The sequence below is a fragment of the Rana temporaria genome, chromosome 3 (genome assembly GCF_905171775.1).
Source record: "Rana temporaria chromosome 3, aRanTem1.1, whole genome shotgun sequence".
In the NCBI taxonomy this organism is placed as follows: domain Eukaryota; kingdom Metazoa; phylum Chordata; class Amphibia; order Anura; family Ranidae; genus Rana; species Rana temporaria.
The window spans coordinates 457,209,150-457,236,814 of NC_053491.1; the positions used below are offsets into that span (position 1 = coordinate 457,209,150).

Below are 27,665 nucleotides of genomic sequence, written 5' to 3' on the forward strand. Positions count from 1 at the left end.
TGTTCCGATCCCGGCACCAACTCTCGGAACCTGTCCCACTGAAAACGAGATAAGGCGTCAGCAATGACGTTCTCCACTCCCGGTATATGAACTGCATGAATAAATACATTCCTTTGCAGACATCTCAGCACAAGGTGTTGCAGCAATCGCACCACCGGTGGCGAGGATGCCGACACCCGGTTAATCGCCTGCACCACTCCCAGGTTGTCACAGTGAAATCTCACCTTTTTATCCCTAAACTCTGCCCCCCACAGTTCCACCGCCAGAACCACTGGAAACAATTCCAGCAGGACCAGGTTCCTTGTAAACCCTGCTTCCACCCAGCTGACCGGCCACGGGCCCGCGCTCCACCTGCCCCGGAAAAAAGCTCCGAAGCCTGTGGACCCCGCAGCATCCGTGTATAACTCCAAGTCAAAATTGCTGACAGGGCCTGTCATCCATAAAGCCCTCCCGTTAAACTCCTCCAAAAATGAATGCCATACCCGTAGGTCCTCTCTGTGTATTTTTTGTAAGCTAACAAAATGTGTAGGAGCCACCACCCCCGCTGTGCTAGCCGACAGCCGCCGACAAAAAACCCGCCCCATTGGCAAAATGCGGCACGCAAAGTTCAGCTTCCCCAGCAATGACTGGAGCTCCTTAAGTCGAACTTTGTGCACCCCTACCATGCCCTTTACTTCAGCCTTAAGCGCCACTACCTTATCTTCTGGCAACCTGCATTCCATGACTTCGGAATCCAAAGTGATCCCTAGAAAAGTCATGACCGTGCGCGGCCCCTCTGTCTTCTCAGGGGCCAGCGGAACCCCAAAACTCTCCGCCACGTGTTCCAGGGTGGCCAGGAGCACTGACGCCACCCTGGAAGAAGCCGGCCCTACGCACAGAAAGTCATCCAGATAATGGATAACCGAATTCACTCCCGACACGTCCCGCACCCCCCATTCCAAAAAAGAGCTAAACGTTTCAAAGAACGCACAGGAGATAGAACACCCCATGGGAAGGCACCGGTCAACGTAGAACTGTCCTTCCCAGTGGCATCCCAACAGCCTAAAGCTGTCCGGGTGAACCGGCAGCAGCCGAAATGCCGCCTCCACATCCGTCTCTGCCATTAACGCCCCTTGCCCATATCGCCTAACCCAGTGCACCGCCGCATCGAACGCTGTGTAACTGACCGAACAAGCCTCCGGATCAATGGCATCATTGACCGACCCACCCTTCGGAAACGACAGATGGTGTATTAGCCTGAACTTGTTAGGTTCTTTTTTGGGCACCACCCCCAGCGGAGAGACCACCAAGTCCGCCAAAGGTGCTACCCCAAAAGGACCTGCCATGCGCCCCAGAGCCATCTCCTTTCTCAGTTTCTCCGAAACCACGTCCGGATGAAGTAACGCAGACCGTAAATTTCGTGGCACCGGGGGAACAACCCCCAGCTCACACGGAATCAAAAAACCCCACTGAAAAACCCCTCTCCAACATAGCCGCCGCCCTTCTATCCGGATATCTGCCGAGAAACGGCCGCATCTTTTCCACCTTCACGGGCGTCGTCCCTCTTGTGAGCAAACTCCCCGGTACGGCCCCTGCTCTGCTTAAAACACTTGGACTGCGGGTGGGAGCCACCGCAGCCCGAGCACTCGTGTTTGTACCGACAGGCACCCCCGAACTTCCAAGAGCCCGCATTAAATTGCCAACACACCCCTTTTGCTCTGCCGGCCGGTTGCCCCTGGGAACTGGAACCCCCGGCCCCCCCTGGAAATAACTGCCCTGGAGCCCTGGCCACTGTCATCAAGCATAACCACAAGTTCATGTCTTTTTGATTCCAACGCAGGTCAGGCCGGACCGCCATCCTCTGCCTAAACTGTTCGTCGTACCACGTAGCCACGCCAAGCCCCCATACACCCTGTGAGCCTCCCCAATGGCATTCTGGTAAATAAACAGACCTGAACAACATTCCGGCTTCTTTTCCCCCACTACACATGCCAGTATGCTAAATGCCTGTAACCAATTGGCGAACGTACGCGGGATCAGCCGGTACCTGCGCCTCTCCTCTTCCTCTTTCTTGGATTCGTCCGGTTTCCCCCTATCCAAATTAAATTTTTCTAACGGGAGCAAAGAAAAAATCTCCACATACTCACCCTTCCAGATCTTTTCCCTGACTTCAGACTTGAGATGAGTCCCTAGAGATGCTTCATAGCAAAGATATATCTCACATTACGCCGCATCTGCCAAGCGGATAATTTCCTGCCTGGCAGCAGTGTCCCCGGCCCCTTTTCCATCCCCTGCCGTCGTAGGAGCCACCACGCTGGCCTGAGCCACCACAGGCGGCACCACCGGGGGAGTCACCGAGTCCCCAGCCTGTGGAGCCGTTGAGGTTGCTGTAGCGGCCGGGGCCGCGGGGGCTACCACCGGCGGGGGCAAGCTTGCCACCACCAGCGGAGCCGCCGGCGCCGCCGGAGCCACCACCACACTCGGCCCCCCCCCCGCGGGAGCCGCCCTTGCCGCCGCCGGACCTGGCGCCGCCCCCCCCGCGCTCTCAAACCTGCCCACCAGTTCTTTCATGCACGCCAAGAAACCCGCAAATCCCCCCGCCAAAGATTCCTCCCGGACTCCCCCCCAGAATTCTTGGCCGCACGCTTCGCGGGGGGGGGCCCGGAGGGGCCCGAGGATCGGGATTCCCAAAGTGACGCTGGGCTCTTGGGGACGAATCCGGAGAAAAGCGCTCCGGAGGCCTAGACCTGCGAGCTCGTGCCGACGCGCGTCCCCCCTCGTTCGCTGGTGCGGGAGCAACCCCCAGTATGGGCCGCAGTTGATCCCGCAGCCAGTCAGGTCCATGGGCAGCTGCTTCAGCCTGCAGCTGGGCCCAAATAGCAGCAAGGTCAGACATACCTGTTGCTCTGAACTTTTCAGCTCATTGTGCTTGCCCAGGGGGGGGAACAGCCCCTTTTATGACCTCCTCTCCTCCCCCTCAACCCCTCACAGCCAATGGTTAATTTTCACTGATAACCCAGTCATGGGGGCCCTACTCTGAGTCACTGTGCTCCTGGATCCGGGCCTGCTGTACAAAAGGGAACGGCTGTAACTCCAACTTTTCTCCAAACCACAACCGGTATTGGAACAACTCTACCTACTGACACTGCCAAAGTGCTTACATATATACCTACATCACCTGAGACCAAAGCAATCCCAGGAACAAAGTATGAAACCACTAATACACCCTCTACCACACCGACCACAACTATACCAACTACCACCACCACCGCTGCAATCAAAACATCTACTATAGGTAAGTAGTAAGCTGTCCTCCATTTATAAACTGTACTTGTATGGCTGTAAATGTGCGGAAAAAATTACTTTCAGCTATTTTACCAATAAAGTATGGTCCCTGGCCACAGATCTGCAGCCTAATATTCTCTATGGCTGTAGAAGTGTAGATATGGAAGCCCCTTGCTGATGCTACCTGCCCCTATGGCATTCAGAATGAAGGGTTGCTCTATTTCAATGACCCCTTTTTAATGTACCTGCCACAACAAAAACGACCCCAGATTTAGTGGGGAAACTAGCAGAGATAAATCCTTCTGTGGTGTTGATGTGTTTACTTTAAAATACAATGGGCCAGATTCTCATAGAATCGGCGGCGGCGTAGTGTAAGCCATTTACACCACGCCACCGCAACTTACTGGAGCAAGTGCCGTATTCTCCAAGCACTTGCTCCGTAATTTGCGGCGGCGTAGTGTAAATGGCCCGGCGTATGGCCGCATAATTCAAAGGGGGCGGCTTGTATTCAAATTAAGCGCGCCCCCGCGCCGATCGAACTGCGCATGCACTGGGCAGAAAAATAGCCCAGTGCACATGCTCCAGCTCACGACGGAAAACGTCAATGACGCCGACGTGAGCGTCATTGACGTAAAGTCGTATTCGTGGACGACTTAGTAAAACGACGTAACTGACAGTTAAAGACGACGCTGACCCGACGCCATACTTAACATGGCATACGGCGGACTGGCGTAAGGTTACCCCTCATATAGCAGGGGTAACCTTATGCTTACGGAAACAACGTAAACGACACGGCGCAAATTCGTTCGGGAATCGGCGTATCAGGCTCATTTGCATAGTCAAATGAGAACTGAACGTAAACGCCACCTAGCGGCCAGCGTAGAATTACATCTAAGATCAGACGGTGTAAGTGACTTACACCTGTCGGATCTACGCCGTATCTATGCGAAAATGATTCTAGGAATCATACGCATAGATACCCGGGGCCAAAAACAGAGATACAACGGTGTTTCCTGAGATACACCGTCGTAACTCTTCTGAGAATCTGGCCCACTGTACTTAAAAACTGTAGTGTGATATATGCAATACCTTTTGTTACATATAAATATACACTATACATGCGCATGAACTTTAATGGCTCCCCAGTCTTAGTCCGTAGGGTTCAATATTGAGTTGGCCCACCCTTTGCAGTTATAACAGCTTCATCTCTTCTAGGAAGGCTGTCCACCAGGTTTAGGAGTGTGTCTATGGGAATGTTTGACCATTCTTCCAGAAGCGCATTTGTGAGGTCAGGCACTGATGTGGACCAGAAGGCCTGGCTCACAGTCTCCGTTCTAATTCCTCCCAAAGGTGGGAACCCTGTGGTTGAGGTCAGGACTCTATGCAGGTCAGTCAACTTCCTCAACCCCAAACTCGTTCATACATGTTTTTATGGACCTTGCTGTGTGCTCTGGTTCAAATAATTTGGTGGTGGGGGGATTATGGTGTGGGGTTGTTTTTCAGGGGTTGGGTTGGCCCCTTATTTCCCGTGAAGGGAACTCTTAATGCGTCAGCATACCAAGACATTTTGGACAATTTCATGCTCCCAACTTTGTGGGAACAGTTTGGGGATGGCCCCTTCCTGTTCCAACATGACTGTACACCAGTGCACAAAGCAAGGTCCATACAGACATGGATGAGCGAGTTTGGGGTGGAGCAACTTGACTGGCCTACACAGAGTCCTGACCTCAACCCGATAGAACACCTTTGGGATGAATTAGAGCAGAGACCAAGCCTTCTCGTCCAGCATCAGTGCCTGACCTCACAAATGTGATTCTGGAAAAATGGTCAATCATTCCCATAGACACTCCTAAATCTTGTGGACAGCCTTCCCAGAAGAGTTGAAACGGTTATAGTTGCAAGGGGAGGGCCAACTCAATATTGAGCCCTACAGACTAAGACTGGGATGCCATTAAAGTTCATGTGCGTGTAAAGGCAGGCTTTCCAATACTTTTGGAAATATAGTGTACCGGTCCAAAGGAACCCTACCGGCACGAGATGATTCCCATATGTCATATCTATGTCATAGATTTCTCAAGCTGACAGATTTGTTGGAGAAATGGTGATTGGTTGTGCTGGATATTTCCAGCCAATTATCACTGTCTTCCGCAGGGGTGTCTGAGAAAAATAAGCATGTGCAGGGACATTTGCTAGGTTTACAAAAGATCTGGGGCTAGAGCCCATAGCAGCGAAGTAAAGAAAGTCATACGCTTGGGCTGACATACACATGTAAATAATTTTCGTGTGTGTGTGTGTGTATATACTGTATATATATATATATTATGATTGCATCAGGGTCCCCAGGGAGTCCCCCTTACAACAGGGTTCCCAGAAAGCCCCCCCACTTACATCAGGGTCCACAGAGAGCCACTCCTTACATCAGGGTCACCAGAGAGAGGATGGGCAATGAGTGATGATGTCATCTCTCTGCTGCCACGGCTGCACAGTGAGAGCGGAACAGTGGTGCACTTGTGTCCTGGCTGCAGAGAGGCCATGGCCCTTCTCATATCTAGTACCACCAAGTACCTGGCCACCTAGTGGTAGAAGAGAAAAGTGCAACAAGGCCAAAATCAATAGATCTCTACCAATCAACCTGGATAACTACTCCTGGCAAGTAAATTTGTGGGGAGCAACTCTGCCTAAACTCCAGGGTGCAATATCAGTAACTGCATCTATGTTCTGAGACCTACCTCCTGTGGTGGACACATGTACTTAGCCAATTGGCAGCCACACCTCTTCCTTGAATTTTGGACTGTGGACCCAGACCCTCCTATTACAATTGATCACAGGCTGTTTTTGCATGAAAATAATACAGAACCTTCCTGGTTTCTGCTAACCATTGGCTGTCGGCAAAGTGTTAGACCTTCTCATGCTACATATCAGAAGATGTTTGGTAAAGCAGAGCAGAAAAGGTAGCAAACCTGTAGAAAACAACAAATGCCACTGTGTGTAATAAATCTTATAAAAATTCTAGTAGTATTAAAATGTGGTAGTTTTAGCTCTTTACTATTGGAAAGAAACATGGCACAAGCCAATATCTTCTGTCCGCCAATAAAATCTCTGTGTTCTTTCAGTACAAAAGGGAACGGCTGTAACTCCAACTTTTCTCCAAACCACAACCGGTATTGGAACAACTCTACCTACTGACACTGCCAAAGTGCTTACATATATACCTACATCACCTGAGACCAAAGCAATCACAGGAACAAAATATGAAACCACTAATACACCCTCTACCACACCGAACACACCTTTACAAACTACCACCACCACCGCTGCAATCAAAACATCTACTATAGGTAAGTAGTAAGCTGTCCTTCACCATTTATAAACTGTACTTGTATGGCTGTATATGTGCGGAAAAAATTACTTTCAGCTATTTTACCAATAAAGTATGGTCCCTGGCCGCAGATCTGCAGCCTAATATTCTCTATTTCTGTAGAAGTGTAGATATGGAAGCCCCTTGCTGATGCTACCTGCCCCTATGGCATTCAGAATGAAGGGTTGCTCTATTTCAATGATCCCTTTTTAATGTAACTACCACAACAAAAACTACCCCAGATTTAGTGGGGAAACTAGCAGAGACAAATCCTTCTGTGGTGTTGATGTGTTTACTTTAAAATACAATGTAATTAAAAACTGTAGTGTGATATATGCAATACCTTTTGTTACATATAAATATACACTAGGGGCCAGATTCACAAAGAGATACGACGGTGTATCTACAGATACACCATCGTATCTCTGACGTAAACTGGTCCTATCTATGCGCCTGATTCATAGAATCAGATACGCATAGATAGGGCTAGATCCGACAGTGTTACAATGTGTTACACTGTCGGATCTTTTTTTCAATTTAAAAATGGCGCTGGGGGCGTTCCCGCTGATTTACGATAAATAATATGTAAATCAGCGAGATACGCAAATTCACGAATGTACGCGGACCCGTCGCAGTGTTCTTACGTTGTTTCCGTAGCGGTTTTCCGTCGTATACTTACCCTTTCTTTTATCAGGCGCAGCCAATGTTAAGTATAGCCGACGTTCCCGCGTCGAATTTAAATTTTTTAACGTCGTTTGGGTAAGTCGTTCTCGAATACGGACGGACGTCGTTTACGTAAGCGTCGCAACCACTGACGTCCTAGCGACGTCAGTGGGAGCAATGCACGCCGGGAAATTTCGCGGACGGCGCCTGCGCATTTAAATCGGCGCGGGAACGCGCCTGATTTAAATAGTACACTCCCCTAGCCGCGGAATTTGAATTCCGCCGGGGGATTTAGGATCCGCCGTCGCAAGTTTGGAGGTAAGTTGTTTGTGAATTAGCCACTTGCCTCCTAAACTCGCGGAAGCGGATCTTAATTCACGTAGAATGAGCGGATCTATAGATCCGCTGCGCTACATGAATCTGGCCCTATATTGTCAAAAGTATTGGGACACCTGCTTTTACATGCACATGAACTTTAATGGCTCCCCAGTCTTAGTCCGTAGGGTTCAATATTGAGTTGGCCCACCCTTTGCAGTTATAACAGCGTCAACTTTTCTAGGAAGGCTGTCCACAAGGTTTAGGAGTGTGTATATAGGAATGTTTGACCATTCTTCCAGAAGCGCATTTGTGAGGTCAGGCACTGATGTGGACCAGAAGGCCTGGCTCACAGTCTCCATTCTAATTCCTCCCACAGGTGGGAACCCTGTGGTTGAGGTCAGGACTCTATGCAGGTCAGTCAACTTCCTCAATCCCAAACTTGTTCATCCATGTTTTTATGGACCTTGCTGTGTGCTCTGGTTCAAATCATTTGGTGGAGGGGGGATTATGGTGTGGGGTTGTTTTTCAGGGGTTGGGTTGGCCCCTTATTTCCCGTGAAGGGAACTCTTAATGCGTCAGCATACCAAGACATTTTGGACAATTTCATGCTCCCAACTTTGTGGGAACAGTTTGGGGATGGCCTCTTCCTGTTCCAACATGACTGTACACCAGTGCACAAAGCAAGGTCCATACAGACATGGATTAGCGAGTTTGGGGTGGAGCAACTTGACTGGCCTACACAGAGTCCTGACCTCAACCCGATAGAACACCTTTGGGATGAATTAGAGCAGAGACCAAGCCTTCTCGTCCAGCATCAGTGCCTGACCTCACAAATGTGATTCTGGAAGAATGGTCAAACATTCCCATAGACACACTCCTAAATCTTGTGGACATCCTTCCCAGAAGAGTTGAAACGGTTATAGTTGCAGGGGGGGGGGGGCAACTCAATATTGAGCCCTACGGACTAAGACTGGGATGCCATTAAAGTTCATGTGTGTGTAAAGGCAAGTGTCCCAATACTTTTGGAAATATAGTGTACCGGTCCAAAGGAACCCTACAGGCACGAGATGATTCCCATATGTCATATCTATGTCATAGATTTCTCAAGCTGACAGATTTGTTGGAGAAATGGTGATTGGTTGTGCTGGATATTTCCAGCCAATTATCACTGTCTTACCCAGGGGTGTCTGAGAAAAATAAGCATGTGCAGGGACATTTGCTAGGTTTACAAAAAATCTGGGGCTAGAGCCCATAGCAGCGAAGTAAAGAAAGTCATACGCTTGGGCAGGCATACACATGTAAATAATTTACGTGTGTGTGTATATACTGTATATATATATTATGATTGCATCAGGGTCCCCAGGGAGTCCTCCTTACAACAGGGTTCCCAGAAAGCCCCCCCACTTACATCAGGGTCCAAAGAGAGCCGCTCCTTACATCAGGGTCACCAGAGAGAGGATGGGCAATGAGTGATGATGTCATCTCTCTGCTGCCACGGCTGCACAGTGAGAGCGGAACAGTGGTGCACTTGTGTCCTGGCTGCAGAGAGGCCATGGCCATCTCTGAGAGACTCAGGGCTATGGGCCCCAGATTCTGGGCTATAGCCCCAAAAGCCACCCCCTAGTGACGCCACTGAGCATGGGTATTTGACATTTAAAAAAAAATCATTTCGAAAATCCGACTTTTGAGCTGACAATGCACAATGGATATGTGTTGACGGATGTGTCACCCAAACAGTTGGCTCCATACTCCTTGGCTATAAATCAGCAGGCAAAAGAAAATCGTATTCATTGGAGTGGACTCTATTATTCATTCCACGTGGCATAATACCGAACTGGTAAAAAAAGTGGTCAAAAAGACTATTTACCAGTTCACTTTTGAATTCAGAATGAACAGTAGCCCCTCCAAAACAGACCCATGCCCCATGCCCACCAAGTGACCGCTGGTCTTCCGGTAGAATCTAGTTGGAATTCTACTTTAAACACTCCAGAAGGTTATGGGGCAAGAATTCATACCCCATTGCCATCATAGGCATAATAAGAAACTAGAATACCTAGTTCTTCGATAAGCACCTAATTCCTTGCGCACACAACCGTTTTTCATGACGGGATTTCTCTCAAGCCTGCATTGCATACACACATTCAGGCCAAATACCGCCCGTTCAAAGCGCGGTGACGTACACCGTGTACGACGGGACTATAAAGGGGACGTTGCATTCCAACGGCACCACCCTTTGGGCTGCTTTTGCTGATCCTCGTGTTAGTAGAAGTTTGGTGAAAGACAATTTGCGCTTTTCAGCCTCATGCTTTTCAGTCTGTTACAGCGTGACAAATGTGCTATCTCCATTAGGAACGCTAGTTTTGCCAGACCAAGCGCTCCCGTCTCATACTTGATTCTGAGCATGCGCAGGTTTTTTTCCAATTGGAAAAGCATACACACGACTGGTTTTCCCGGTGGGAAAAAGTCCGCTGGGAATTCCAACGGGAAAAAATAGAACATGTTGGGGCAGATTCAGAAAGATCTGCATAATTTTCGGCGGGCGCCGTAACTTAAAGAGGTGAGTACCGTATTCAGAAAGAACTTGAGCCCTAAGTTACGGCGGCGTATCGTAAATGGGCCAGAGTAAGCCCGCGTAATTCAAATTATCAAGGAAGTGGGCGTGTTGTATTACAATGAGCCGTGACCCCATGTAAATGAGTGGCCGATCGAAAGGCGCATGCACGCGCATGCTCAGAGTCACGTCGCAAATACTCCCTAAGATACGTCGGCTCAATGCTTTGTCGACGTGAACGTAACATACGCCCAGCCCCATTCATGTACGACTTACGCAAACAACGTAAAATACGACGCTGTTCCGAAGTTTCCGACCTCCATACCTTAACATGACTTACCCCTGCTTTATGAGGGGTAAAGTTACGCCGGACCGACGCCTTGCGTAAACAGCATAGCTAAATCTGACGGGCGCAAGTATGTTTCTGAATCAGCGTATCTAGCTCATTTGCATATTCTACGCGTAAAACTACGGAAGCGTCCCTAGCGACCAGCGTAAATATGCACCCAAGATACGACGGCGTAAGAGACTTACGTCAGTCGTATCTTGGACAAATTCTGGCGTATCTGATTCTTTGAATCAGGCGCCGAGATACAACGCCTCATATTCGGACTTACGACGGCGTATCTGGAGATACGCCGTTGTAAATCCTTTGTGAATCTGGGCAGTTATATTTTTTTTCCCCACTGTTTTCCTGTCGGAAAAACTGTGATGCACATGGCCAGGATTTCCAGCCAAAAGCTCTCATGGCAGGAAATAGTCAACGTTCTTAGCAGAAGCTGGTCCTGCATGTTTTTTTTTAACATTTCAATTGAAATATTGTACTTTTCTTTCTGGAAATGAAAACGAATTGAGCTTTCTGTCCTACAATAAAATCTCGGTATCCTTTCAATACAAACAGGAACGACTATAACTTCATCTTTTCCCCAGACCACAAAAGTCATTGGAACAGCCGTGCCTGATAACACTGCCATATTGCACTTACAGGTATATCTACGTCACCTGAGACCAAAGAAAGCACAGGAATAAAATCTGAAACCACCAATTCTCCTTCTACCTCATCAACAACTACAGTACAAACTACCATCACTTCAATTAAAACAACTACTATAGGTAAGTAGTAAGCTGCTTCTCTCCACTTACATGTTTGTATAGTTGTAAAACCTTCCTGGTTTCTGCTAACCATTAGTGGTTGGGAGGATGAGTTTCTTGGGAAAATTGCCAATTCACAGTTCATTAGGCTGGAACTAATCTGTGAATTTCATGAGATTGTCCGCTAAACAATTTTTTGTCGTTATTATAATCAAGGAACGTCATATTATAATGTAATGTACATGATTTTTGGCATATGTACAAACCAAATATGTTTAAATGGTTAAAAAGGTTAAAAATTATAAAAACGATAAATTCGACTGTTAACGAATCTTAGATTGTATGGGAATACAAAGCAGGGTAACTAAGACTGACAGTGACAGATCATTCTCTGGGAGTGTGACATGTAAAAGAATGTACTATTAACAGAGAAATGGAGATCAAGTTACAAAGCAGATGGTCAGTCATGCCATGACAATTTTCACTTCTATGGATCAGAACACAATTTTCCAGAAACTTGGAAGAAGGTCCATGGATGAGAAAAAAATTAATTTTAAAAGATATTTTTAAGTAATTGTTTTGAAAAAAAAACACGTGGGTTTTGCACCATTTGTTTTGAAAAACAAAGGGCCAGATTCAGGTACAGCGGGCGTATCTGTGCGGCGGCGTAACGTATCCGATTTACGTTACGCCGCCGCAAGTTTTTCGGGCAAGTGCTTTATTCACAAAGCACTTGCCTGTAAAGTTGCGGCGGCGTAGCGTAAATTATAGTGCATTAAGGGGGAATTGTTAGATTTTTAATTTATTACTATTTTATGTGATAAGAGTTTCTGAGAATCAATATTTAAACATGATTTAAACATGGTAATTTTGAAGGTTGATGAGGAAAGAGAAAGGTCAGTTGCTGTGTAGGTTACATGTATTTTTGGAGTTCTACGTCAAGACAATGGGTGGAGATGTGTTACTTAATATATACAAGTGGGTGTTACGTTTGTGACAGGAGCTCATCACCGTTCTTGGAGCTATTCTAAAAGTAAATATGCTTAGCTTGGCTTTTAGTATAAGAATCCATGTGGTGTGAGTAGCTAGCTAGGAAACTCTGGGGTCACCCGACCCTACAGGGAGATGGGGGTAGGAAGCCCACCCAGCAGGAAGCTTTCTCTATGGAAGCCGAGCAGAAAGACGTACCATCATACCATCATAACATCTATTTCCTCCTTCTGAAACCTTCTGAAATTACCATCTTGCCATGTGTTATCAGCTGTCTTTATGTAAGCATTGACTGTTTTCTTGCCTATCTGAAGAATAAACCTTGTACTTTGGAAGAAAACCTGAGTCTTGAATATTGGGAACAAAGGGCCAGATTCAGGTAGAATCGCCCTACGCTGCGGCGGCGTAACGTATTACATTTACGTTACACCGCCGCAAGTTTTCAGCGTAAGTGCTTGATTCACAAAGCACTTGCCTGTAAACTTGCGGCGGCGTAGCGTAAATCCGCCGGGTGCAAGCCCGCCTAATTCAAATAGGGTGGGGACCATTTAATTAGGCGCGTTCCCGCGCCGAACGTACTGCGCATGCTCCGTCCCTAAAATTTCCCGACGTGCATTGCGCTAAATGACGTCGCAAGGACGTCATTGGTTTCGACGTTAACGTAAATGGCGGAAGACTTACGCAAACGACGTGAAATTTCAAATTTCGAAGCGGGAACGACGGCCATACTTAACATTGGCTAGACCACCTAGAGGGCAGGTTTAGTTTTACGCTGCGTATCTCTATGGAAACTACGTAAATTTACAGCGACGGGCAAAGCGTATGTTCGTGAATCGGCGTAACTAGTCATTTGCATATTCTACGGCGACCGCAATGGAATCGCCACCTAGCGGCCGGCCTAGAATTGCAGCCTAAGATCCGACGGTGTAAGTCACTTACACCTGTCGGACCTTAGGGATATCTATACGTAACCTGATTCTATGAATCAGCCGCATAGTTATGACAATCATATCTCAGAGATACGACGGCGTATCAGGAGATACGCCGTCGTATCTCTTTTATGAATCTGGCCCAAAGCGCCTGGGAAGGAGACTATTGACATAACACATGACACGTGTTAAAAATGTCCCCTCTTCCCCCATTTAACACATATGAGAAGATGTTTGGTAAAGCAGAGCAGAAAAGTAGCAAACCTGTAGAAAACAACAGATGCCACTGTGTGTAATAAATCTCATATCTCCTTATAAAAATTCTAGTAGTATTAAAATGTGGTAGTTTTAGCTCTTTACTATTGGAAAGAAACACGGCACAAGCCAATATCTTCTGTCCTCCAATAAAATCTCTGTGTTCTTTCAGTACAAAAGGGAACAACTACTCCAACTTTTCTCCGAACCACAACCGGTATTGGAACAACCCTACCTACTGACACTGCCAAAGTGCTTACATATATACCTACGTCACCTGAGATCAACGAAACCACAGGAACAAAGTATGAAACCACTAATACACCCTCTACCACACCAACCACAACTAAACCAACTACCACCACCATCCCAGCAATCAAAACATCTACTATAGGTAAAGGTAAAGGTAAAGGTAAGTAGTAAGCTGTCCTACCCTGTACCAGTGACATCTCCCAAGTCCCAGTGGGTCCTCCTCACTACAGCTGGTTCCATTGTCTGCAGGGCGGAAGCCAGGGGAGGCGGAGCAGGGAGGAGAAAGTTACACTCTTCTCCTCTGCCGGGAGCAGTCCTGGCAACCAATTTTTTTCTCGTGGTGTACACATGGCAGTGATGGGCTGTGGCAGGGGGCAGGACGTGTTCAGATGAATAAAACAATGGGGTAACACCACCTTGCTCCTGTGAATGCAAGCCACTGGCCGCAGTGTAAGCAGGCGGCGGAGTGATATTCAGCTGTCAGGGATGCTGTAGCCGGAACTATAGAGGTAGAATCGGAAAATGCGGCTTACTCCGCGGCCCATGGCTTGCACACACAGGAGTAACATAGCCAAATGATAAATAGACCGACTCGCAGCACTGCCATTATCATATAGGAGAGATGCCGAAATGGGAATCCCGCAGAAAAATAGCCCTGGGGTGTGTCGGATGTGCCTGAGCATTAGGGTGTGCCCAGGCACACGCCTATGCAGTATAGGTAAATAGTAAGCTGCTTCTCTCCAGTTACATGTTTGTATAGTTGTAAAGGTGCATAAAAAAAAACAGACCTGCAGCCTAGGATTCAATACCTCCCAACTTACTGAGATGGGAATGAGGGACACCTATTAGCAAAAGTATTCAGGCATAGGACACACCTCCTGCCACACCCCCATTAAAAAATAATAATTGGTTAAACCCACCAGTGTTTTTGTTTTTTACCACTACTATTGCTTTATATTGGCTTTTAGAATTTACAAATGCAGCAAAATTGAATTTAAAAAGGTTTAGCATTGGAAAACACTTTTTGAAAGATAAAAAGTGCATTTTATATACAACTATACAGATCAGACCAAATGAGGGACACATGAGGCGGAAAGAGGGACGGAGGGATATTGCTCCAAATCAGGGACAGTCAAATTGCTCTTGCAGATATCATCGCCCTGAACCCCTCCCGTGTGACCATCTTGGTTACTTGGGGAGCCACAGCCTGGTCTGAATAATGTGTCCGGGTTCCAGTCCACCTGAAACTCGAACACATGATTCAAAACCTGGACTGGCCGGGTGAATCCCGGACAGGTGGCAACCCTACTGGAAATTCAGCCTGCGTCCTCTTCTGGATTGCTACTAACGTCACAGCTTTGCCCAGCTGAATGTATCATACAAAACCTCAATCACAGTTCTAAGCAGCACATTAAAAGGCCAGGAGGTTTATTAACCACTTAAGCCCCGGACCATTTCACTGGTCAAAGATCAGGCCACTTTTTGCGATTCGGCACTGCATCGCTTTAACTGACAATTGCGCAGTCATGCGACGTGGCTCCCAAACAAAATGTATGTCCTTTTTTCCCCACAAATAGAGCTTTCTTTTGGTGGTATTTGATCACCTCTGCCATTTTAATTTTTTGCGCTATAAACAAAAATAGAGCGACAATTTTGAAAAAAAATCTATATTTTTAACTTTTTGCTATAATAAATATCCCCCAAAAAAATATATATAAAAAAAAAAATGTTTTTCCTCAGGCCGATACGTATTCTTCTACATATTTTTGGTAAAAAAAAAACATTGCAATAAGCGTAAATTGATTAGTTTGCGCAAAAGTTATAGCGTCTACAAAATAGGGGATCGTTTAATGGCATTCTTATAAGAAAAAGTTTTTTTACTAGTAATGGCGGCGATCAGCGATTTTTATCGTGACTGCGACATTATGGCGGACACATCGGACAGTTTTGACACCATTTTGGGACCATTGTCATTTTTACAGCAATCAGTGCTATAAAAATGCACTGATTGCTGTAAAAATTACACTGTCAGTGAAGGGGTTAAACACTAGGTGGCGCTGTAGGGGTTAAGTGTGACCTGGTGAGTGATTCTTACTATGGAGGGGATGGGCTGTGTGTGACATGACACTGATCTCCGCTCCGATTACACAGAGCGGCGATCAGTGTCATTGTCACTAGGCAGAGCGATGCTTGATTACATTAGCATCTCCCCGCTCTATCTCTCTGTGAGACGATCACGGGTATACCTGCGGCGATCGAGTTTGCGGGACCCACGGTCGGGCTCACGGAGCTCGCAGCAGGGTCGCCAGAATCGCGCGCGACCACACTGGGGCATCTTAAAGGGGACTGGCTGATCAGCAATAGATCACTAAAAGAGGTGATCTATTGCTGCCAAGGTGCATGGAGTGGCTGAATCACATTTCTCCCAATTCTGAACCATACTGCCCCTCACAAAGAATAGTGTAAAAAAAAAGAATGCAATATGTTGTTATCCTATGTGCATCGCAATGTAGGGTCTAAAGAGGAAATAAAAAGCTCTTGCTGGTTATATTTTGGGGGTAAATATCTGGGGATATGGAAATTATGTAAAAATTGTGTTTGAATAATAATAATAATAATAATAATAATAACACCGTATATACTCGAGTATAAGCCAAGTTTTTCAGCCCTGGACCTCAAACTTGGCACACATGTAGCCCCACTCTTCCTCTACAAGTGTGCAAAGTTTGTTGTTTGGGGAACCTACAGCCGGGGAGCACCGATTTTTCAAATTCAGGAACCCCTTCCATAGACTCCTATGTTAAACGGTAATTTCTCCGGTAACTTTGGGGACCCGATACCGGCCTTGACACACATGTAGCCCTATTTCTCCTCTACAAGTGTGCAAAGTTTGCTGTCTGGGGAACCTACGGCCGCGGAGCACCGATTTTTTTAAAGCCAGGCACCCCTTCTATATACTCCCATGTTAAATGTAAGTCTAGTCATGGGCACAGTGAGGCATGGACATAGTGAGGCACAGTGAGGCATGGACACAATGAGGCATGGGCACAGTGAGGCATGCACATGGACACATTGAGGCATGGACACAGTGAGGCATGGGCACAGTGAGGCATGGGCACAGTGAGGCATGGGCACAGTGAGGCATGCACATGGACAAAGTGAGGCATGGACACAGTGAGGCATGGACACAGTGAGGCATGGACACAGTGAGGCATGGACACAGTGAGGCACACCCTAGGCTTCTACTTGAGTCAATAAGTTTTCCCATTTTTTTGTGGTAAAATTAGGTGCCTCGGCTTATATTCGGGTCGGCTTATACTCAAGTATATACGGTAATTCACACTTAGTAAATATAAAATATGAATTCAAATCTGTTACCAAATGAAAACACTGTTGGGTCTACTTATAAATGTTCTCACACATGATTCACACAACTTTCACTCAAAAGGTGCACATGTTTCCAATTCCTGTGGATCTAATGAAAAAATGTGTGTAAACATTTATAAACAAACCCACCTCTGCCCCCCCCCCCCTCCAAAAAAAAGGTACAATACTTAGGGTAGTCTACAAAACCAAAGAGCAATTATACTATAATGAGGGGACATTTTGCTTCCAAGAGAAAACCACTTTTTGATACATTTCACCTAAAATGATATCTACTTCCCCAAATGCTGCTGTATGACACTTTGTGGAATTTCTATAGAACTACCGTCCTTCCTCACCGAAAGGGGTGGGGTGGGGTCCTTCTTCTGAGTCATTTAGGTCTATTTTAAAAACAACAGTTGCTTAAAGCGGAGGTTCACCCATAGCTTACACCTTTTCCCCTTAGATGGATGCTCGTTTTGTCTAGGGGAATCGGCTATTTGTTTTAAAATATGATCCGTACTTACCCGTTTACGAGATGCATCTTCTCCGCCGCTTCCGGGTATGGGCTGCGGGACAGGGCGTTCCTTCTTGATTGACAGTCTTCCAACGGTCGCATCCATCGCGTCACGATTTTCCGAAAGAAGCCGAACGTCAGTGCGCAGGCGCAGTATAGAGCCGCATCGACGTTCGGCTTCTTTCGGCTACGAGTGACGCGATGGATGCGACCGTCGGAAGCCTCTCGGAAGACTGTCAATCAAGAAGGAACGCCCGCTCCCGAAGACCCATACCCGGAAGCGACGGAGAAGATGCATCTCGAAAACGGGTAAGTACGGATCATATTTTAAAACAAATAGCCGATTCCCCTAGACACAATGAGCAGGAATCTAAGGGGAAAATAGAAAAAAAAAGGAATTGGGTGAACTCCCGCTTTAAAGAGAGGCTTTTGCAGAGCCTAAAATTGTTTAGAGCACCACCTGCTGACTGCAAATCATAAATATGAAATATTGTTTGCATTTCATGTTTACCAGATTCTAAAAGAAAAAATAATTATAATGATAATTATATTATTAAGTGGTCTTGCATAGCAAGATCACTTATTGTTATCTCACATATATATTATTATTATTATTCTTATAGTCAAATTTGCCCCCCTAACTCCTCCCACAGTTTTTACACTACATAGACGAGTAATATATCGAATCGTGCGGATTGTTCCCAAACGGTGGGCTATTACTTTTTGCCAAATCGTTCGCGAAATATCGTCTTTTTGGCGGCAAAATTTTCCCATAGGAATGAATGGGGAGAGCTAGAGTGTGAAATGTCAAAAACGGAAAAATCAGCACATGATTTGTAAACTGCGACCACTCCCTCATTTTCAAGCCGACCTACACAAATCTTATATCAAAACGTTCAGCTATCCCTGCTGCCACCACACGTGTTCACGGCTAAGTGATTGACCAAACCGTTTTCACAATATGATAATTTGTTTGCAACCTACGCCATCCATTATTTCAATGGAAGTCAATGGAGGTCAAGGTTTAGAAAACTAAAACTTGCTGGGGAATTTGTAAACTGCGACTGTGCCTTCAATTTTATTATTTCAGAGACATACTATACATCAAAATGTAGGTCTGGGTCTTGTGATTCGTAAAATATAAAGATATTCGCTGTACGATTTATAGTTTTTAAAATACAACCATTTGAACAGGACATGTATTAAAAAAAAATCCTCAATTTCTGCTGTGTTTACAGAGAGGCTGCAAACCAAACAATTGGTTTCCTAGGAGACGCTGAGGAGTTTAATAACACCTCACAAACAGCTGTGAGGTGAGTTGGCTCCTCCCACACAAGGCTGAGGGAACTTTCCTCTGCTTAGACTCGCAAGGCTCTCAAACTGGTGGCCCTCCAGCTGTTGTAAAACTACAAGTCCCATCATGCCTCTGCCTGTGCTGGTAACTGTCATTCTTGCAATGCCTCATTGGACTTGTAGTTTTGCAACAGCTGGAGGGCCGCCAGTTTGAGACCCCTGGTAGAGGCTGCTTGCATATGTTTACATTGGTTTCCTAGGAGACGCTGAGGTAAAAACCTTCATACACACATCTGTAAGGGCTTTCTATAGCTCCTCCCACACACTGTGAGGTGATATGGCTCAGTTTTTTTTGGCTCTGCGTAACTTCTGCATGCTCTGCATATAGCAACCAGTCCATAACAACCAGACCATAGCAACCAGTCCATAGCAACCAGTCCATAGCAACCAGTCCCTAGCAACCAGTCCATAGCAACCAGTCCATAGCAACCAGACCATAGCAACCAGTCCATAGCAACTGTCCATAGCAACCATTTCATAACAACCCTCCATAGCAACCCTCCATAGCAACCACTCCATAGCAACCGTCTATAGCAACCAGTCCAAAGCAACCAGTCCATAGCAACCATCCATAGCAACCAGTCCATAGCAACCAATCCAGAGCAACCGTCCATAGCAACCAGTCCATAGCAACCAGTCCATAGCAACCAGCCCATAGCAACCAGTCCATAGCAACCGTCCATAGCAACCAGTCCATAGCAACCAATCCATAGCAACCACTCCATAGCAACCACTCCATAGCAACTGTCCATAGCAACCATTCCATAGCAACCAGTCCATAGCAACCGTCCATAGCAACCACTCCATAGCAACCACTCCATAGCAACCACTCCATAGCAACTGTCCATAGCAACCATTCCATAGCAACCCTCCATAGCAACCACTCCATAGCAACCACTCCATAGCAACCGTCTATAGCAACCAGTCCAAAGCAACCAGTCCATAGCAACCAGTCCATAGCAACCAGTCCATAGCAACCGTCCATAGAAACCCGTCCATAGCCATCAGTCCATAGAAACCAGTCCATAGCAACCCTCCATAGCAACCAGTCCATAGTAACCCTCCATAGCAACCAGTCCATAGCAACCAGTCCATAGCAACCCATCCATAGCAACCAGTCCATAGCAACCAGTCCATAGCAACCGGACTGTAGCAACCAGTCCATAGCAACCAGACAATAGCAACCCTCCATAGCAACCAGTCCATAGCAACCAGTCAATAGCAACCAGTCCATAGCAACCAGCCCCTAGCAACCAGTCCATAGCAACCAGTTCATATCAACCAGTCCATAGCAACCAGTCCATAGCAACCAGTCCATAGCAACCAGTCCATAGCAACCCTCCATAGCAACCCTCCATAGCAACCACTCCATAGCAACCAGTCCAAAGCAACCAGTCCAAAGCAACCAGTCCATAGCAACCAGTCCATAGCAATCGTCCATAGCAACCAGTCCATAGCAACCAGTCCATAGCAACCAATCCAGAGCAACCGTCCATAGCAACCAGTCCATAGCAACCAGTCCATAGCAACCGTCCATAGCAACCAGTCCATAGCAACCAATCCAGAGCAACCATCCATAGCAACCAGTCCATAGCAACCAGTCCATAGCAACCACTCCATAGCAACCATTCCATAGCAACCCTCCATAGCAACCACTCCAAAGCAACCACTCCAAAGCAACCAGTCCAAAGCAACCAGTCCATAGCAACCAGTCCATAGCAACCAGTCCATAGCAACCATCCATAGAAACCCATCCACAGCCATCAGTCCATAGAAACCAGTCCATAGCAACCAGTCCATAGTAACCCTCCATAGCAACCAGTCCATAGCAACCAGTCCATAGAAACCCATCCACAGCCATCAGTCCATAGAAACCAGTCCATAGTAACCCTCCATAGCAACCAGTCCATAGCAACCAGTCCATAGCAACCAGTCCATAGCAACCGGACCATAGCAACCAGTCCATAGCAACCAGACCATAGCAACCCTCCATAGCAACCAGTCCATATCAACCAGTCCATAGCAACCAGTCCATAGCAACCAGTCCATAGCAACTGTCCATAGCAACTGTCCATAGCAACCATTCCATAGCAACCCTCCATAGCAACCACTCCATAGCAACGGTCTATAGCAATCAATCCATAGCAACCCTCCAAAGCATCCAGTCCATAGCAACCAGTCCATAGAAACCGTCCATAGCAACCGTCCATAGCAACCCGTCTATAGCCATCAGTCCATAGAAACCAGTCCATAGAAACCCTCCATAGCAACCAGTCCATAGTAACCCTCCATAGCAACCAGTCCATAGCAACCAGTCCATAGCAACCAGTCCATAGCAACCACTCCATAGCAACCACTCCATAGCAATCACTCCATAGCAACTGTCCATAGCAACCATTCCATAGCAACCCTCCCATAGCAACCCTCCATAGCAACCACTCCATAGCAACCAGTCCATAGCAACCCTCCATAGCAACCAGTCCATAGCAACCCTCCACAGCAACCAGACCATAGCAACCCTCCATAGCAACCAGTCCATATCAACCAGTCCATAGCAACCAGTCCATAGCAACCAGTCCATAGCAACTGTCCATAGCAACTGTCCATAGCAACCATTCCATAGCAACCCTCCATAGCAACCACTCCATAGCAACCGTCTATAGCAATCAATCCATAGCAACCCTCCAAAGCATCCAGTCCATAGCAACCAGTCCATAGAAACCGTCCATAGCAACCGTCCATAGCAACCCGTCTATAGCCATCAGTCCATAGAAACCAGTCCATAGAAACCCTCCATAGCAACCAGTCCATAGTAACCCTCCATAGCAACCAGTCCATAGCAACCACTCCATAGCAACCACTCCATAGCAATCACTCCATAGCAACTGTCCATAGCAACCATTCCATAGCAACCCTCCCATAGCAACCCTCCATAGCAACCACTCCATAGCAACCAGTCCATAGCAACCCTCCATAGCAACCAGTCCATAGCAACCCTCCACAGCAACCAGTCCATAGCAACCAGTCCATAGCAACCAGTCCATAGAAACCAGTCCATAGCAACCAGTCCATAGCAACCAGTCCATAGCAACTGTCCATAGCAACCATTCCATAGCAACCCTCCATAGCAACCACTCCATAGCAACCGTCTATAGCAATCAGTCCATAGCAACCCTCCAAAGCATCCAGTCCATAGCAACCAGTCCATAGCAACCGTCCATAGCAACCCGTCTATAGCCATCAGTCCATAGAAACCAGTCCATAGAAACCCTCCATAGCAACCAGTCCATAGTAACCCTCCATAGCAACCAGTCCATAGCAACCAGCCCATAGCAACCACTCCATAGCAACCACTCCATAGCAATCACTCCATAGCAACTGTCCATAGCAACCATTCCATAGCAACCCTCCCATAGCAACCCTCCATAGCAACCACTCCATAGCAACCAGTCCATAGCAACCCTCCATAGCAACCAGTATATAGCAACCCTCCACAGCAACCAGTCCATAGAAACCAGTCCATAGAAACCCTCCATAGCAACCAGTTTTTGATGGGGCAAATAGGATGGTGCAGTTTTGATGGGGTAGTTTTTGATGGAACAGTTTTTGATGGGGCAATGGACCGAACTGGATCGACACACTGTTGGATCACATTTACATCTCCAGGGGCACCGTCTCCAGTCAGGAGTATTGGTGGAGGCAAGACCACGCCACACAATTTCCCCAGAAATTGTATCTTTTCTAGTTATTATTATTAGTATTATTATTATTATTATTATTATTATTGTTATTACTATTATAATGATTATAACATTGTTATTATTATTACTATTGCTATTATAATGATTATACCATTATAATTATTGTTATTATTATTGGTATTATTATTACTATTACTATTATAAGGATTATAACATTATTATTATTATTATTATTAATATTATTATTACTATTATAATGATACCATTATTATTGTTATTATAATAACTATTATAATGATTTATTTGTTTGTGTCTTTTTTATATATATATTATATTATGATTATAACATTATGTTTATTGTTATTATTATTATTACTATTATAATGATTATACCATTATTATTATTATTATTATTATTATTATTATTATTATTGGTATTATTATTACTATTATAATGATTATAACATTGTTATTATTATTATTATTATTATTATTATTATAATTATTATTATTACTATTATAATGATTATAACATTAATATTATTAATATTCTTATTATTTCTATTATTACTATTACCAGGGCTTTTTTTCTCAGATAATAGGTGCTAGAACTTAAAGCTGAGGTTCACCCAAAAATCCACTTTTTGACATTAGCTGTAGCATACTGCTAACATCTGCAGTATGCTGTTTTTTGTTTTTTTTTTAACTTGTACTTATCGTTATATGAGCCCTTGTTATCCGTCTCCGAGCGGGGAATCCTGCGGGGAATGGGCATTTCTAAGAGAAGAGGAGTTGATTGACGGCTGCTAAGGCGCGTCTTGGCCTCTGTTTAATCTTCAACTGCCATGATGTTAGCATACCCGGCATGCCAGGAATGTAACTGCTTTTTCAAACTGTTAAATTTATGGGTTTACTTCCGCTCTAAGGATGCTGGAAAGTTCATTTTGAGGGTGAACCTCCGCTTTAAAGTGGATGTAAACCCGAAATGTATTTTTTTATTTTTTGCTGTCACAATGTAGAGTATAAGATTTCCTATCATCTGTGCCCAGTCTTGCCACAAAGAGTTAATCCAGCTCTGAGCAATCCTCTTTTATTATTCAGTGAAATAAAATGGACTTACAGAGAAAAACCTTAGTCCGTTCCGCCCCCTTGCTGTGAGTGACAGGTTAATTACATATCTAATGCACTAGCCTGGAGACAGGCATTATTTTTTAATTCTTTAATTCCCACCCCCAATTCCTTTTTTACTACTATTATAATGATTACAACATTATTATTATTATTATTATTATTATTACTATTATAATGATTATGACATTATAAATTATAATGATAAAGAAAATTATATTATTGTAAAGAACTGAACATAATATATAAAAATACACTGATAGAATAAAGCATTTAAAAAAAAAAAAAAATTCTTTAGTGCATTTCTATTTTCTCACTCTTAGACCAGATTGACTGTAATTCTTGTTTGGTAAGCAAGTTGAAGATGACGAAACATGTTCGTGGTGCTTAAAGTATTTATTGTTTATCGTGTCTTCTTTATCTCCAGCATCCTGTGAACACATTCCAAATAATTTAAAGCAATTCCACACTCTAATGCGGATTTCAGGTGTTCTGAGATGTGTGTCTGATTGTGATCCAGTGTCTCCTTATCATTTCAACTGTAGCTCAGGCTCCTGTGATATTCTGAGAACTGGTCCCCGATGCTTGTAAGTATTAAGTAACCATCCACCTCACTTGACCACTTACGGACCGCCACATGACTATATACGTCCTTAGTTTGAAGAGGGATATCTCGGTAACGGCAGCAGCTGCTGCCACAACCGAGGTGCCCATCTCGTCAGGCGGCAGTCCTGTAAACGCTCATGGTGGTCTCTGCGGCGGATTCGCTGCAAGATCACTGTTATCGGCAGCGGGAGAGGGGCCCCCCTCCCGCCGCTTTCCCACGCGATCCGTCGCTTACCGGAGCTGGCGGAGGTGATCGGGTCCTTTCTTGTGCTGGGCATGGATACGAATGAGGGCAAGATGGCCCCCACCTGTATCCATACCATAGCAGGGCGGAAGCGACGTCAAAACGTCACTTCTTTTTTTGAACGACGCATGCGCCGTCCGTGGGGGTATCCCAGTGCGCATGCTCGAAAATAAACTGGAAAAAATGGAACAAGCCAATGCTTACGACGGTGACGTCATTCTACGCAAATCCCTATTCGCGAATGACTTACGCAAACGACGCAAAAAATTCAAAAGGCGACGCGGGAACGACGGCCATACTTAACATTGAGTACGCCTCATAGTAGCAGGGGTAACTATACGCCGGAAAAAGCCGAACGCAAACGACGTAAAAAAATCCCCCGGCCGGATGTACGTTCGTGGATCGTCGTAACAAGCGAATTTGCATACTCAACGCGGAATTCGACGGAAACGCCACCTAGCGGCCGCCGAAAAAATGCACCTAAGATCCGACGACGTACTAAGACATACGCCTGTCGGATCGATCCGAGATGCAGTCGTATCTTGTTTTGTAGATACAAAACAAAGATACGACGCGCAAAATTTGAAATTACGCGGCGTAATTCTTTTGTGGATCTGCCCCACTGTGTAAAAATAAATAAAATCTAGTAAAATAAATAATATTTTTTTTTAAAAATGTTTAAAGCGCCCCGTCCCGACAAAGGCATGGGTAAATATGGTAAAGTATATTTCTATTGGGGAGGGAAATGTATACTGTTTTTTATTATCATGTATGTGCAAATTTAAATTTAATAAAAATACAAAGTAAAAAAAAATAGTTTTTTAAAGCGCCCCGTCCCGACGAGCTTACGCGCAGAAGCGAACGCATACGTGAGCAGCGCCCACCTATGAAAACAGTGCTCAAACCACACATGTGAGGTATCGCCGCGATCGTTAGAGCAAGGGCAATAATTCTATCCCTAGACCTACTCTGTAACTCAAAACATGCAACCTGTAGAATTTTTTAAACGTCGCCTATGGAGATTTTTGAGGGTAAAAGTTTGACGCCATTCCACGAGCGGGCGCAATTTTGAAGCGTGACATGTTGGGTATCAATTTACTTGGCGTAACATCATCTTTCACAATATAAAAAAAATGGGCTAACTTTACTGTTGTCTTATTTTTTAATTTAACAAAGTGATTTTTTTCCCCCAAAAAAGTGTGCTTGTAAGACCGCTGCGCAAATACGGTGTGACAAAAAGTATTGCAACGACCGCCATTTTGTTCTCTAGGGTGTTAGAAAAAAATGTATAATGTCTGGGGGTTCTAAGTAATTTTCTAGCAAAAAAAAATGTTTTTAACTTGTAAACACAGAGTCTGATAAACAGGCTCGGTCCTTAAGTGGTTAAATATCTAGAAAAAATGGCAGTGTCTACCTTTCTTGCTCTCTTGCTTTGCAGAATTTAGATTTTGTCAAAACCTCAGGTTCTCTTAGCCCCCATTCACACCTAGGCGTTTTTACGCCTGTAGCGCTACGCCGCTGCCGCCAGAGGGCTGAAAACAGATGTCCCTCTATGGAGATGGTTCACATCTCCACGCCGAACGCCGGACGCCTGTCGCCTGCCGCGTGAAAAAAGGTCCCGGACCTTTTTTTCAGGCGTCTTCGAGCGTTCGGCTAGGAGATGGGAATCATCTCCATAGAGGGGGTCATCTTGGGGCACATCTAGGCGGACAATACCGGCGTTTTGTCGCCGCAAATCGCGGTACAAAACGCTGCTATTTTTACCGCGATTTGCGGCGACAAAACGCCGCGATTTCGTCCGCCTAGATGTGAATGCAGCCTAAAGGGATGAGTTAGTAATCATGCATGAATCTTTTATATTAGTGTTGAGCAGAATATGCCATATTCGATTTCGCGATATATCACGAATATATAGCCGAATATTCGAGAAATATTCGCTAAATTTGAATATTCGTGATATTTTATCGAAATGAAATGTTTGCGAAATTTCGCTATTGCGAATGCGAAAATAATTGCGAAATTTCGACAACTGCGGTAGGAGCACTCTGATTGGCTCAGAATATTCGTGATATTTTATCGAAATTTCGCAAAATGCGAATGCGATATTTACTGCGGAACTTCGACAACTGCTGTAGGAGCACTCTGATTGGCTCAGAATATTCGTGATATTTTATCGAAATTTCGCAAAATGCGAATGCGATATTTACTGCGGAATTTCGACAACTGCTGTAGGAGCACTCTGATTGGCTCAGAATATTCGTGATATTTTATCGAAATTTCGCAAAATGCGAATGCGATATTTATTGCGGAATTTAATTTCGACTACTGCTGTAGGAGCACTCTGATTGGCTCAGAATATTCGTGATATTTTATCGAAATTTCGCAAAATGCGAATGCGATATTTATTGCGGAATTTCGACTACTGCTGTAGGAGCACTCTGATTGGCTCTGATGCAGAAGAAGGGCGAAGGAAATAATCGCGCGATATTCCGATTGCCGAATAATCGCATTGCGATTTTTCGGCAAGATAAAATGATCGCTTCAGCTACTCGGCCCAAGGTCTCTAATCATACCAGCAATGCTTTTAGACGTCGATGGAGATCTCTAGGATGTGATCTGTTCTAAAAATAAAATTGAAAAAATTTGAACATTCGGAATAGCGAATATTCACCGCGAAATTCGAAATATATCGCGAATACTCGAATATGCCATATTCGAGCCGAATATTCGCAATACGAATATTCGTGAGCAACACTATTTATAATGTGAAACTTTCCTTTATATCTCCAGGTGCCCCGAGACAGACCTCTACATATATACAGATGACCGGTGCGGCGGGAGGATATCGAAGCTCGGCCTGTTTATTGGAGTGGGAGTCGCTTTTGCTGTCCTTCTCGGTGTCACCATCACTCTGGGAATCTACCTGTACAAAACAAAGCGCCAAGCAGCTCAACAGAAAGATTCATTCTATCAGTCTATTGAATAGCCGCATTGCAGGTTACATGAGTCTTAGGTCTACAATGTCTTTGTTATGAACGCTGATAGCCGCAAACGCGGTAAAACGCAGCTAAACGCGGCAAA

General features: G+C 45.3%; 1 protein-coding gene across 1 annotated transcript; it reads left to right on the forward strand.

The window, feature by feature from the left end:
* Nucleotides 1–1,185: 1,185 nt before the first annotated feature.
* LOC120930577 (salivary glue protein Sgs-3-like) lies at nucleotides 1,186–27,665 on the forward strand. The gene is made up of 6 exons (XM_040341752.1): nucleotides 1,186–1,300; nucleotides 6,378–6,602; nucleotides 11,142–11,267; nucleotides 13,593–13,832; nucleotides 24,162–24,321; nucleotides 27,375–27,665. The coding sequence occupies exons 1-6, from the start codon at nucleotides 1,186–1,188 to the stop codon at nucleotides 27,568–27,570; spliced, it is 1,062 nt and encodes a 353-aa protein (XP_040197686.1). The 3' UTR covers nucleotides 27,571–27,665.

Bases quoted from the DNA above. Each gene is read 5' to 3' on its own strand.
- LOC120930577 (XM_040341752.1), top strand. From the start codon at position 1,186: ATGGCATCATTGACCGACCCACCCTTCGGAAACGACAGATGGTGTATT. The intron at 13,833-24,161 runs GTAAGTAGTAAG...CTTTATCTCCAG, and splicing joins AGGTAAAGGTAAAGGTAAAG to CATCCTGTGAACACATTCCA. The intron at 24,322-27,374 runs GTAAGTATTAAG...TTATATCTCCAG, and splicing joins AGAACTGGTCCCCGATGCTT to GTGCCCCGAGACAGACCTCT.